This window comes from Sinocyclocheilus grahami, unplaced genomic scaffold, assembly GCF_001515645.1.
Source record: "Sinocyclocheilus grahami isolate Dianchi unplaced genomic scaffold, SAMN03320097.WGS_v1.1 scaffold151.1, whole genome shotgun sequence".
NCBI lineage: Eukaryota > Metazoa > Chordata > Actinopteri > Cypriniformes > Cyprinidae > Sinocyclocheilus > Sinocyclocheilus grahami.
In genome coordinates, this window is record NW_015505330.1 from 705,800 (window position 1) to 721,482 (window position 15,683).

General features: G+C 34.0%; 1 protein-coding gene across 5 annotated transcripts in view; it reads right to left on the reverse strand.

The window, feature by feature from the left end:
- The window catches only part of sbf1 (SET binding factor 1), a 63,600-nt gene that overhangs the window by 32,551 nt on the left and 15,366 nt on the right, over positions 1–15,683 (reverse strand). For 3 of the 5 annotated variants that reach the window (XM_016281620.1, XM_016281622.1, XM_016281619.1), the window contains exons 2-9: positions 11,037–11,122; positions 10,767–10,904; positions 10,453–10,572; positions 9,405–9,515; positions 7,670–7,723; positions 5,436–5,465; positions 2,463–2,568; positions 2,148–2,280 (exon numbers count right to left, since the gene is read on the reverse strand). In XM_016281620.1, coding sequence (XP_016137106.1) covers positions 2,148–2,280; positions 2,463–2,568; positions 5,436–5,465; positions 7,670–7,723; positions 9,405–9,515; positions 10,453–10,572; positions 10,767–10,904; positions 11,037–11,122 — 778 coding nt within the window. The remainder of the gene's footprint in view (positions 1–2,147; positions 2,281–2,462; positions 2,569–5,435; positions 5,466–7,669; positions 7,724–9,404; positions 9,516–10,452; positions 10,573–10,766; positions 10,905–11,036; positions 11,123–15,683) is intronic. The other 2 variants (XM_016281621.1, XM_016281623.1) reach the window with 2 other exon arrangements.

The following is a 15,683-nucleotide window of genomic DNA, read 5'->3' on the forward strand; positions in this document are numbered from 1 at the left end:
TTTCAAGCCCTGGGACAAAATGGGATGCTTTAAGGAAAGTGTATAGCCTATGTAAGCAAGAGGCCTAAATAAAATAACAATTTGTTTTCATAAAAAAAAAAAAGCGAAATATATCTGGCTTAAATAATTAAGCTAACATTTAAAACAGAAGTGTGGCGCGGCGCTCCATAAACAAGTTCACGGAAAGGAAAGGATGACAACGCGCATTCTGTTTGTTTGCTTTATTTTACAAAAGCACAAATCTTCTGTTTTTATTGTGAGTGTGCAAAAATAAAAGTAAACACTTTTGTGGATTATATGTTTCAGCTGTTCGATCGCACTGGTGCCTCGCGCGCACACACCCCACATATTCTAGCAATTCAAACTTACATCGCAGTCTGTTCATTATCAAAATAAAATAGTCAACCAAACATATAAAAGGTTACACTGGTCAGTTCAAATAGACCGTAGTATCCACTCTGCTGTTATGCCAAGGACTTTTTTGCTCATGTGAAGAGGATGATCTTTTTCCGTCTATATGCGAATGCGTGCAAAGTACAAGCCTACTATTATATATATCATTTAACATTCAAATACATTACGAATATGGAAACATTTGGATTTGTGCCGAATGAGACGTGAGCAATAAGCTCCAAATACATCTAGTCAAACCCGCGCTCGCTCCGTCCTCGTACACGCAAGCAAGCACTGTCACAATCTAATGCACTGTAAATTCCTGATTTTTAAAAACAAATAGGCCTACCGCAATGCAAAAATTGACATTTTCCGGAACAGGATCCAGCAGGATCAAATTAAGTACTGGTCATAATGCTCACATGATAATGTTTCATGTTAGCAACAGTGTGTTTTGCTGCAGCAGCGCCGATGGAAGCGGTTCACTGACTGCGCAGCACAGCCACATGCGCCACAGTTACGTTCGGGATAATTTTATTTTAAATGCCATAATGTCAGTTGAAAACATTGCAATTGTGTTTTAAAATACAACAACGAGCACCACGAAACCATTTAAAGAGGCGCGTTCAGCGGTCTCCATGACGGGATGGGAAACAGTTAAAGTAAAATGATCTCAAACGAGCTTTCTGCATTTTATCAAATGATCATAATCACATCTATTCTTTTTACAATCTTGCTACTAGCATTTTATTCAGACTAAATCCCCTTTAAATCGGGTGAGAATGCAGGGGGTTTTTTTTGAGTAACTTTTGCACATCCTGTCATGCTGGGCTGCATAGACACATTTTGCAGCATTAAGGTTAATGATTAATCGATTAATTGATCGTTAATTTAAATGACGTTTCAATTTAAATTGACATCCCTAGTAGCAACAACAACGAAAAATAATAAAAAATAATAACAATACCTCATTTTATAATAATAAATGATAATACTAATAATCATTATAATAGTTAATAAAAATAATAATATTAATAACAATAACAATGAAAAATAACAATACAATTTTTTTCATTGTTTTTATTATTAGTAATAGTAATAATAAACGATTATCTTCATTAGAAACAATAATAATATTAAGTTGCTGTTATTATTAATTATTATTTTTATTATTATTACAGAAACAAAATAAAATATTTTATTATTATATTAGTTATTAGCCGTAATAGTAGTATTAGTATCGAGAAAATAATAATAAAATGATCAATATCATTAATAATAATTATTAGTAGTTATTAGCAGTAATAGTAGTATTAGTAACAAGAAAATAATAATAAAATAATCAATATCAATAATAATTATTATTATTAACATTCATAATAATAATACTACATTCGTTTTATAATAATACATGACACTGCTAATAATTATTATAATGGTTAATAATAATATTAATAAAAATGAAAAATAATAATAAAATAATGATAATTTTCATTGATGTTATTGTTGTTGTTATTAATAATAGTAATAATAATACTGATTGTTATTTTTATAATAAGAAATGACAATAATATTAAGTTGCTGTTTTTATTATTATTGTTATTATTATTAAATTGTCAATTATTAATTATTCTAAAATTGACCAGAAATTTACATTTCACCTTTTATCTAAATTAAATGTATTCAAAACGTTTTCAAACAAGCAATCATTAAGAAGCAAACAAATTCGGCACCAACGTATGATCCCTCTTCACCTGTACTTGAGTGGGAACATGATGGCCAGCAGAGCTCGGCAGGCATCCGTTAAACGCTGGTAACTGCTGGAGAGGAACAGGATCTTGTGCTCCGTCAGAGTAGCGCAAAACAGACAGAGAACATTCACGATTCCTGCAGAGAGAGAGAGAGAGGTCAGCTGAGCCTAAAAATATCAGACCCACTTCCTCTGTTATTTATTTAACAACACAAGGTGGAGATTACACCAACCACATCTGACACTTGACACCAACTGTTGCTGTTTTAATGAAGCTGATTTGCTGTTTAGCACCTAAGCCTGCTGCTGATTGGCTTACCAAGCTGTCTGAAAAGCTGGGCCACGCTGCAGCCGCTCACAGGCAGGGAGTCATTTATGGGCATCTGGATAACCTGCCTGTCGCCCGCGCCGAGCGTAATGGTCCTCTGTAAGAGGAAAGGGAAGAGAGATCGGGAGATGACAAGAGAAGTGAAAATGAGTTTTAACACCTCCACAACGGCATTATGGGAAAGATTAATGTGTGCGCGGCAGGCTGGCCGTGGGGTGAGCTAAAGACAGGAGGCTATTTAATAGAAAAAAAAGGAACTCGAAGCCATTCACCATTTATAAAAAGCACCCAAGAGAAAACCACATAGGTTTTTTGGCATTTCCTGTTATAAAAAAATTCACCTTTACATTCAGTGCTTTTTTGTGATAGTTACAGATGAAAAAGTTTCAAATAATCAGGCTGAGGATGAAAATTTGTTGTTTCAGAATTTCAGAAAGAATCTCAGAATCACAAAATATGAACTTCCAGGAGTATAAGGTGAATAATACAATGTTTTACATTATAAATATAAGGTACGCTCATACAAAAATGTTATAATTAGTGTAAATACCATGACAAAACATTATCAAATATTAGCTGGAAATTATAAAATGGTAAACAATCAGCAAAATCAGCAGTCCTAATTAGTCCAGAATCATCCATGCAACAAAACATACTTTTGTTTATGTCCATTTTAGGACTGTTAATTCAGGTGGTGGTGAGGTCAGTAATGGCACTTCTCCACTGCGTGGTACAACTCGGCTCGGCACGGCTCAGTACGGTACGACACGGCACGGCTCGGCTTGCGTTTCCACTGCAGTTCAGTACCGCTTTAGAGTGGGCGGGATTATTCAAATGTCGTTATAGTTGCGCCGCCTCTATTGCCGCAACTCCTGAAAAACTTTTTTATTCCGCGTCGCCCCATCAAGCTCTCGCTGGATCCGCTCCTCTGCTATCAACGAGAGGAACATTTGTACTTCCACAACAGACAACAAAACAGCCACTTTTTGGTTGTTAAAAAAGGTGCGCTTGTTCAAAACAGTTGCGTTCGATCCTTCGCTGGCTGTGCTGATTTAAATCTAGCAGTTCTGTTATCTTTGTGTCGCAACTTCAGTGACGCAGGTAGTGACGATTCTCTCCGGCCAATCTGTGATCAGCAGAGTTCACACGTCACGTTTTGGTAATGGTACGGTTCACGTGGAACCTCAACCGAGGTGGTACTAAAAAAAAAGTACCAGGTACTGTACCCAGTGGAAAACCCCCCAAAAGTGAACCGTACCGAGCCGTACCATGCAGTGGAAAAGCGCCATAAGTGTCAAGAAACCAGTCCTTTTAGAGTAAAAGTCAGGACAGGAAGTAAAGAGGTGGCTGTAAAATGACAGCAGGGTGTGATGTTATCACTTCAAACACAGCCACAGCACACAAGCGTTTAACAGCCTTGCATGAGAGCGGGTGCACGTTACACACTATCATAAAATGCTTGCTGTAATGAAACCTCATGACAGGCCCAATCCAAAGCGATAACGTATGCAACTGCACAGAAGAGTCATTTGCAATCATGCATTCATCATGATCAAGATAATGACAATCATTCTGCACTTGAAATTCCCTTCCAACTATGGGAATTTTAAGTGAATACAGAAATGCCATGCAATGCGCATTTTTATCACTCTTTATGGTGTGTAAGTTAGTCCGAACAAAGTGTGTGTGTGCATATTTATACACACATTTTATCGATTCTGAACTGTTATTTTAAACATTAAAATGTTTAAAACAAAAATATATTTAAAAATAATAAGAAAATTAATTAAAACTTAAAGACTAAAATACAATAAAATAATCTTTTTATACATTAATATTGCATTTATTTTGAATTATATTTTATATATTTTAATATTTACTTTTATCTTTAAAATATATAAAATGTACAAATAAAAAATAAAATAAATTACAAAATACAGCATTACTCCTATTTTACATCATATTTATAGCTTAACATTTTTAAAAATGAAAATAAATATGAATAAATTATTTATTTATTTCAATCAAAGGACTCTCTTTGCTAAATGTACAGCTGTTAAAATGAAACAAAAAATCTAAAGGGGACAAAAAAATCCATTAAATTAATCAGCCTCATTAGTTGACCATCCTGGGCTGCATTTCCCAAAAGCATTGTAAGTCTAAATGAACGGTTACACTTTACTTGAAGGGGTGTGCATAAGACTGACATGACACCTACATAATCATGACATGACACATGTCATGAATATGAAGGTTTTTATGTATGTTTATGACAACTGTCATTAAGTGTCATTCACTCCGTTATGTAATTTTTAATGCAAAGATGACATTGTTTGAGATGTCTTTGTTATGGGCTATGGTTAGGGGTAAGGGTAGGGGTAGGGTTAGGTCAAATAATGTCATATTTACAATAAAAATGACATAACTGAGCGAATGACACTTAATGACAGTTGTCATAAACATGCATAAAACCTCCTTCATATTCATGACATGTGTCATGTCTTGATTATGAAGGTGTCATGTCAGTCTTATGCACACCCCTTCAAGTAAAGTGTTACCAAATGAACTGCAGAAGCTTAAAAGCCATTGGCATTGATAGTCATTACGATCGACTTTAAGCTTACAATGCTTCTGGGAAACACAGCCCTGATGCTTTACTAATACCTGTGCATGTTAGTACAATGTTTCCAGGCCTCCACAGCCTTGATCTTGAGCTAGTGCAAGAAACTAGTGCATGCCTTCAACCACAGCAACTGGAGAGGAGTGACGCTGCAAAACTGGACATTTTCATACCAAGTTTTGACCCAATCAGTGATTACACAACAAGTCACATACTGGATAAATTTTGATCATAATTTCTGTGATCTAATTGATTCCCCTGATGTTGAGTGTGTGGAGCAAAATGAAGGGGATAGCAGGATTGACAGTGAGAGAAAGAGCTGAACGAAATCAAACAGGGCGTACCGAGCTCTCCTCTCTGTCGTCCTGGCCCGGCTAGATTAACACACACAGCAACACAAAACACAAACCATTAGACACATTACAAACAAAATTTACAGACATTACAATATAAAAAAAAGAGAGAAATTGCAAAAAGCAAACAAGGAAATACATGACCAGATGCAAAACACAAGGTTGTGATGATAAAACATAGCTGTGAGGGCAAGGGTCAGAGAATTATGAAAATACGGCTGGCGTATTAACAGGTCTAAAAATATTTCTTCCTGAAATAGAAAGTGAGGTCTGGGAAACTCTGACTTGCGTAACAGATTAGATATTACATTGATGACTTCTGGTATGGCCGTATTGATATGGATTATCTTGCAATTGAGAAAATAAACAGACGTGTTTTAGTTGGCATTGCAGTCAAGGGTCAGGGACAGTAAAACATGCCCTTCAGGAAGTCCAAAATAACGAAGACTCAATGGATTCTCAGCACTGCTGCAGAAAAAAAATCCTCCTTGTGCACACGCAGACTTTTGACCAAGTCACACCTGACTCACCAATTCCACTGGCTTCCCAACATACAGATATGTGCCAAACGCCTTGTTTCTATCACAATGCTTTCATTTAATTGGCTGAGACTTTTATTAAATCCAGGCATGTTTGATATTTTACAGTGACTTTTAGCACTGTCAGAAAATCTGCATATTTAAGGCAAAGAAAGAAAGAAATGTACATTTAAAATTTAAAACTTAACATTTAAATGTAAGACCTACTAAGCAAAATAATAATAACATTAATACAATAAATAATTACATATTAAGTGACCAAATTATTGTATTATTGAGTAATGAATGGTGATTAGGGATAATAAAAATTACATTTAAATATTATAAATTAAAAAAAACTTTTCTCCAAGTCTTGCAATGATGTTTGATATTATTATATGGCTAAAAATATGGCTAATCCATAATATGGCCAAAATGATTGAAAGTAGATCATGAGATAAATCAATAACTAAATTACAGCAAAAAATATTTTATATAAATGTATTCAATTATTTGTATATATTCATTCTTTTTATGTATTTAATCTTTAATTTATCTTTAACGTGCAAATGAATGAAAGGTAATATAAAATTAATTTAGGATATTTAAAAAAAAAAAAAGAAGTTTTATATATTAATATTTATGATTATTAGAAACATCACATTTGCCTATATTCAGATGGTGATTAGGGCTAATAAAAATTAAATATAATATTATGAGTCACTCTCTCTAATTATTGCAAGTAGATTGTGAGATAAATCTTCAAGTCAATAACTAAAATACAGCAAAAATACTTCGGATGATTATTTAGAATATTTGAAAAAAAATTATTTATTATTATTTGAAACATCATTATTTTTTTAATATGTGTGAATAATCTTGTAATTCTGAACAATGAATTTAAGACGTATTACTTTAATGACCTTGCAACATAAAGAAACATATATATAGTTCTATTTATTAATATATAAATAAATATAGTTCCATTTATTTTTAATGACCAAAAAATCTTCTGTTATATGCTCAATTATTGGGCATTAAAAAAAATTTTTTACATCTGCATTTAATCACAGCCTAAGACATAGTTAATTCAATCAGAAACTGATTCAGAACAATCCATCATCATCTAATCACCCTAATTTTCAAATGGAAAATTTTAACATGATATGTTATACACAAAACACTCCCTTTCCAATGCACACAAGATAAGCAAAACAATCAAGCACTGAAGCTGTAGTATATGTTGTTTTGCGTGTTTCTAAGGCTGTCATTCATACACGCTGCAGTGTGCTTAGACACCATCTGCCACCGTCCCAGCCCATATGTTCAGTCCACGCCAACCAGGCCCAGAACACAAACACCGGCCCATAAGCCTCTGTGTGTAAGCGTGTATGTGTGTGTGAGGAGGTGCTTAAGAGTTTATCTGTGCACTGTCCCATAAAATAATCAATAAGCAGATAAAATAAACTGCCACCAAAAAAAAAATAATAATAATGATTGATGCATTTCAGGTGCAACTGATTGCAGCCAAAGAATCAGGAAGGAATAAAGCACAATGTTGATACTCATGAGCAGCAGTGATTTCAAATGACTGAGAAATGCAAAGCGTTGATTGATTGATTGATTGATTGATTGATTGATTGATTGTCTGTCAGGCATAATCACAAATGGGTTGATTGGTTGAAGCTGCTCGAAGGTAAATGTTACCTGGAAACAACCCAGTAGCCAGTCAGTTAAACTACAAAGAGGGGGGTCATTTATCTGGAACACAAGGGAGTCAGGTTTACACTTCAGGGGAGGGAATCATTTGGTTGTAACACAAAAACCGCACGTCGGCTTGAGAATATGAGAACGTGAGCATGTTATACAGCAACCAATCATACTTAAAGCGATGGTTCACTCAAAAATGAAACTGTCATTTTATTCACACGCATGGCTTGATTTTGTGGAAAACAAAAAGAGAAACTGGCCACTTTTTTTATATAATGAAAGTGAATGGGGATTTTACTGTCAAGCTCCAAAAACGAATGATTTTCAGAGAATAAATACTTATTAAATTTAGAAATACTTATTAACACTTACCAAATTTAGCTCTATCTTTGCATAAAGTGATCATATAACTTCAGTGCACTTAGAATATAGCGCATGTGTCATATACACCACTTTTATGATACTTTTATAGTGTTTGTGTTATTTTGGAAATGAACACCAGTTATAGTTAATTAAACCATTTGTTACAACAAATTTTTCTTGAAATTAAACAAACATTAACTGGAGGCGAACTGTAGCACGTAACGTATAACTGAGACGCGAGCTTGTGTACAGAAGCAAAAACAGAGATACAAGACCTTAAGATCATAATAAGTTCTCATTTTCATTTAGTTTAACTTAATTAAAATTGAAATAATAATGAATAACAACAGTATATATTTACCAAAAAAACCCTGAAAAAAATACTACACAAAAAATCTGTTTACTAAAAAATTTACTAAAACTTTAAGAAAATTTACAAAATTACTAAAACTTTAAGAAAAATTAAAATAATATGGAAAATATAAAAATGAAAATTACTTTAAAATATTAATAAAAACTACAACACTCAATGAACACATCTCAAAGCCCCATTCATCTTCATTATAAGGAAAATGAGTACCCTGGATGTTCTTCAAATCATCTTTTTGTGTTTTAGAGAAAAAAGATGATATAAGATTTTAATAATTTCAATGCTCATTAATGAAATTAATTGGTGAAATATCATTATCAACTAGGATTATCTTTATATATGTTAAGTTTAGTACATGGTACATAGTATTCAGGGTCATCAAGTGTCCATCATTCTGAGACAGATAAGGGAACATGAAGTAGGGCTGCGCAAAAAATCTAATGCGATTTTCATGCGCATCTCGTCAGTAAAGGCGCCCCTGTGATTAGTAGTAAATCTCCAGCACGTGCTTTCAGATGGAGCGGCATTTACTACACAGAGCCGTAGTTCACTGACAAGCTACACAAAATCGCGTTCATAATCGGCAATGAATCACCTGCGATTTTGAACGCGATTTTGTGTAGCTTGTCAGTGAACTACGGCTCTGTGTAGTAAATGCCGCTCCATCTGAAAGCACGTGCTGGAGATTTACTACTAATCACAGGGGCGCCTTTACTGACGAGATGCGCATGAAAATCGCATTAGATTTTTTGCACAGCCCTAATATGAAGGTTAAGACTAAAGCATCTGTGTCTTCCATAGCAGCGCAAATCTTGCACACTACCCATGATGCATGGAATTACAGCACCATTTACAAACGTGTCTTTAATCTCTGATATCTTCAGAGATAAACACTCATTTATCCATAGATAATGAAGGTCTGTGTTGAAGAGAAGTCCAAAAACAATACATACAGACATGTTTTTTTGATTAAAACATGGCAGACTGCGAAATTCTCACCTGAGAGCCTCCAGCTATAGGAATGATGCAAGTGAGAAGGTTTCCGATCACCGTTTCCATAGGAACGGTGAGGCCATCTACATGAACGGTGTAGATTAGACTCAAGCAGTTCTGCAAAGCAAAGAGACGCAAGATTGAGTCTAAATAAAGGGAAATCTAATAACATCATATGTTTATTGCTATTTTTGTTTTACTTTTTATAGATTGAGATAGGACAGGAAACGATTATAAGAGGGAAATGGTATCAGGACAGACCACAGGCTGGATATGAACCTGCATTTCCTGGCTCAACATGACTGGAATTTGTGTAAAACACTAAATCTTGAATTGCATTTATGCAAACTTAGGCAAAATTTGGTTTCCTGTTTAACATCACAAAATCTGTGGATTTTAATGTCACCAAGGTAACTGGCTAACACATGAAAATTTCTCAAAGTTATAAGAATTATAAAAATTACTGGGTGCATGGGTGGGAAAAAAAAGTTAATAAATAGTTTCACCACTGTTTTCCAGCAAAAGTATGTTTCAAATAGCTGCTATGGAGTTACAATATAAATGCACAATTTCCAGCTATTTTTTTAATAGTAATTATTTATTTATTACATTTTTAGTTTATTAAGATTTAGTATATTTGTATTTTATTTATTATGTTTATTTGTTATTTAATGCAACTCTTTGAAAACTTGTATTATTTCTTATACAGCACAGTTTTTTTCCCTTGCATAAATAAAATATGTTGCTTTTTGTGATCAGGGTCAGGAAGATAATATAATGTTTTTATTATTTTTTGTAAAGAACATATGAAGACAATTCTACCACTACTAACAACTAAATTAAAAATATAAATTTTTAAAAATATATAAATTATATTTAGATATTTTTATTTAGATATCTAAAAGAAAATACAGATTTATTTTTCTGATACATTAAATAAGTTACAATATTGTGAAGATCCGAGAAAACAGTAGCCTAAAATAATAAAAATCTTACTGCTGAGCCCTGACTTGTTTTAGATTCTGTCACGTGCAACTTTGTGTCTCTCTCTTACCCTAAAAACCTCTGTGTGGTCCAAACGGGACACGAGAACCAGGCTTTTAGGAGCGTATAGTTGAGCGGGCTGGAGCACGTCTGGACTGTCATCTTCATCTGCCTCACTGGGCTCTCCTTTCTGTAGCTCAACACACAAACAACGAATAAAACACCCTCAAGCTACACTTCAAATCACTTAAACATTAGATGGTCAATCTACAAAAGAAGCAATATCTCAACCACCATAATCCATTTTAACACAGCAGTAAATCACCCCACCCATCAGAACCGCTGCATCCTATTCTATAATTTCTGCACGTGCTCGGCACACACCTGCGGGTTCTCCACGGACTTCCAAAAGGTGAAGCAGGCACAGTAATGCCGCTCGGAGTTGATGTCTGTGAGAACCGACACAAAGAAAGACGGAGGCTTTCTCTCTGGAACCAGCTGCCATCCACTGGGCTGACAGAACTGAAAGAGACGCCACACAATTAAAAAGATGGCTTCATCAGATCCTATAAAAACACTGCAAGAATTATTTAATTTAGTTGAATAAATTATGAATTCTGGAACATCCTCTGTATTTGTTTGTGATGGGCTTACAAGCTCAAGGCCCTGAGGAAAGGGGTTATCTTCCCAGTCCTTCTCTGGGAAACGCTGGAGAATCCGGCCTTGACCCTCACTACCTCCTACACAAAAACAAAGAGAAAAACAAAGGATAAATGGATGCATGAGGACTGAAAGCAGCTCATGTAAAGCTTTGCAAATTTGACTTGACAGAAAATGCCTTTAGTTTAGTGCACAGCATGATAACCCCATAAACCCATTTTTTCCCTCTGGAATAAAAACATAATAAAAATACATAATATGCTGATAATAAGTACTTTCTGGCTAATAAACAAGTAGTGCAAACTTTATGTCTTTGTATTTTAGGCATTGGGAAAAAAGTTCTGCTTTCATAACCTTTTATAAAAATTCCTTTGAAATGACTTAAAATAAAACTTACAAAATAAAATAAAAAGCACAAAATATGATATATAATAAAATAAATGTACAAATACTATAAATCAAACAAAACTAAAAAGAAGCCAACAAACAAACAAAAAAATAAACAAAAAGTAAAACAAACATCAAAATATTTGAGTTTGAAGCGGTATGAAATAGGCTGAAAATAAAACAAAAAAATAAAAACAAGACAAAGCACAAAATTACTAAATAAATACAAATATGATTAGGGATGCACCGATATGAAAATTTTGGCCGATACCGATAACTGATTATTCTTTATTTTTGAAAGCCGATAACCGATATGTTGGCCGATAAATCTATATCCAAATTGTTATATACTTTTTGAGAGCCTGATTACAAAAAAGGTCTCATCATTAAAAACCACATCCCAAACACTTCAACATAAGCAGCCTAGTTTGAACGGTGTACGTTTTAAAAATATTTTTACTCTCCCATTACCAAATTTAGTCATAAAAAAGTCTTACAAATAAATAAAATAATGCATAAATAATGCAAACAAGTCACTGGACATCATTACACGTGTAAAGAATCAAAATTAATGCGCCACAAATCAATAAAACAGAATAGCCTCTGCACGGACAATATTTTAATTACTAAACCATATTGTTGATGAAAATAATAAGAGAAAAATACAAGTGGTTGTTGTTATTAATAATGTATCAATGATTTTGAAACTAGCCTGAGTTCATTTAGACAGCTGTCCCTCTTCACCCAGAATAAATGAGTTAGTGACCCAATCCCTGTGCTGACGGCACGATGACCAGCAGGACAAAACTTTACGTGTCAAACTGAAGCCTTATCCAAGAAAAGCCCTCCTTTTGAGTAAAGGACAAAGGTGAAAAGGCACACTTTATTTGAGCCTAGAACAATATTCTGAAAAACTTGAAAAAACATTGAATTTCCCATTCTTTAAACCAAATTTAAAATGTTTGTTACTTTTAAAAATTCTATTAAAATTGTACTTCCATTACTTTTTCATGAAATTGCAGAAAATATCATTATAAAATACTTAAAAAATTAAAAAAAACTAATTATAAAATGAAATAATATTAATAGTAATAGTAATAACCATTATTGTTATTATTATTATTAACAACAGTTTTATAATAATAATAATAATAAATATTATTACTGTAATAACACTTATGAAACTAATATTTTATTGTGTTTTATTTTATTTTATAAGACCTGAATGCATTACTCTCTAGGTTGCTTCTGCAACTGCAATAAACAAAAAAAACTGCAAAAAAAATCAAATAAAATAAAATAGCAGAATTTTAAAGCTCACACATACAAAATCATTTTCAGAGATTGGAATTCCCCCAACCCCTCACATGTGTGCGTTTGCACATATAAAAAGGTGAGACTCACTATAGGTGAGTGAGTGATGTGGTGCACATGGATGATGAATAAACGGAGGTGTGAACAGCCACACCTTCCTCCTTACATCAGCTCGGGCTCATGAAGAGCGTCATGTTTACTCGAGAGCGATCCAGGTGATCGATGATTTTGTGGGAAATCAACTAAAGGTTGGTACGTGCAGCTTGGGTGTCATCAAACAAGTCTGGAGTTGGAATAAGACTTTAACCTCTCCCTAAACAACGAAGCCAAGCTTCTAGCCACTGGAAATTATATCAACAGAAACTCAAACACTGGTGCAGATGACTTCAGTGAATAGTAGTAACTTTAGTAACATTATTCAAATAATTCCTACACATTCTAACCAATGAATTCCTTGCATTTTTCAATGAAATATCATTTTACAGACATAAAAAGGCCATTTCTAACTAAAGAAATACTAAAGAATGCTCAATACAGAAATGTTTATTTGAATTTCCATTACTTTGTATTAATTTCAATTAACTTTATAATAAATAATAAATAAATATTGATAAAATAATATAATACATTATAAAACACTACTAATTAAAATAATTAAGAAATAAAACAAATATAAAATCAAAATTACCTGACAAATTCAGGTTTTCCCAGAACTTTCACTTATTTCCTCACAATCTAGACCAACTGGGTGGTAAAACCCCTTTTTGGTACAGTTTAAAAAGGAAAGACTCCAGATGCAATTCTACTGGATAACAGGCTAAATAATACCTGGAGGCAATCTGGAGCGTGTCCAAAATACAGGCACCACAATAGAGCCTATTCACAACACTGTATGCTGCCAAAATTAGCCTGTTGTGAAAATTATCTTTGGATGGCATTGGCCTGGAAAATTAAGCCGGCTGGTGGAGAGGAAATGCACCAACTTCAGGTGATATTCATATACAATTCTGGCCCGCTGCCAGGGCCCCCAGGCGGTCACTCTGCACTCGACCCCCATTTAGTGGAACTGACATGTTATCACCGCAGGGTAAGAGTGTAGAGTCAGGATTAGTTTCATTTTCCCTTGCAAAAAAAGAAAAAAAATATCAAGACAAGCGGCCAAGAAACGAATCTGAGCCAGAATCAGCGTGCAAAATCAAACTGGTTTTTGAGGCCTCCAACGTGTTAGGGAAATCTAAAACTCGCTTTCGTTCCCACCCCCCTACTTTTTCGCTATCTTAGAATGAGAGCGAAAGCAACTAGATGAGTGAAGGAGAAAAAGAGACATCCAAGCACAAACAGGCACTGTTCTCCAAACACTAATTCGCTCATGCCGATTCCAGCATTCCGTGACATTCCGATTCCAGAACTCTGGTGCTCCCAGATAACAGCTGAGTTGGCAAACGAGGCAAGAACTCTCCCGAGGGGAACGTTGTGAAAGACCTAAACCGAAGTTATCAACACGTACACATGCATTTAGCACATTTAATCCCAAAATGCACAAGTAGGAATGCTGCATGCAAGGCTTTGGACAAATCAGAGAAGAATTCTGACCTCATTTTTGGACTCTAGGGACAAAACAAAAAGCTTGGAATCAAAACAAGTGAGTTGAGGACAAACCCACAGCCAGTTGGAGTCAACGCGATTCTGAGAACCTTCTGAAATCCGACAAAGAAAAATGGGGTCAGTGGGATTTTATGGAGGCCACATAAGCTGTGAAGGTTTCTCAATGATCTACCAATCCACCTTATTTGTGGGACCAGGCTACCAGCAACCTTGCACTTGAGATTTTGGCTCTGTATGGTACATGGACATGGGGAATGTGCTTGGATAATCCCACAAAACCGATCTGGACATATGAGACTTCAATACAACTTTTTCCAGACAAGTCTTGCTTGTTCAGATGGAAGGAAATGCTCAGATGTATGTGATTCAAAAGCTAAATCTGCATTGTTTTTTTATTAATCGCCACACAACAATATGAGCTTACTGTCCATTGCGATTTGTTTCCACAACTTTCATGCAATTTTCACCAAAGAAGAGCACAGTGAACTTATTACAGGGACAATCTCCTGGAGCAACATCTCATTTGCAGGAATCGGCCCTGACCTCTTACCACTACCCCACACCATCTAATCATTTAGGCCTCTAAAGAACTTAAATAACCCGCTTTAAAATCTGTTTATAGGTGAGAGTTCAAACAAATGAATGGGTCTGAATTATGTAAACTATGACCCTGGCACAGAACTACAAAGCTCTCAAATCTCATTTATGCAATTTGAATATGTACACATTCAAATTTTGCAAGTCGAAATCAGTTACAAGACACGTTATTTGTCAAATGCCATAATTACTGTCACACCTGACGTGCCTCACCATATTTGAATCAATGCAGTCATTAAGAAAAACGGAAAACTAAGTGCATGAAAATATTTGTTAATGGAAATAAAAACGGAAAAACACAAACTAAATTACAGTTTCATGACTAAAACAAAAATCTGTTTAAAATGTTGGTAAACAATTGCACATTATACCATTTACTTTTAAACAGCCCTAAAATAATAAAATTACTAAAAACCAAATAAAATGAAACTGGAAAACTAAACGAACTAACAAACTATTGGAAACTAAACTGAAAAGATCAATTGAGAATAAAATAGAAATAAACATTTAATTAAAAATTATATTTTTATATCTATTTTTTAAAAAATTTATGTGTATTTGTGTATGTATGTATGTTATGTATATGTTATGACATATGTATATTATGTCAATTTTCAAACATTTCCATGATCATTGTTTAAAATAACAATCAATTAATATTATAAACAATCAATTAATATTATTAACGTTGTGTACATACACATATATATATATATATATATATATATATATATATAT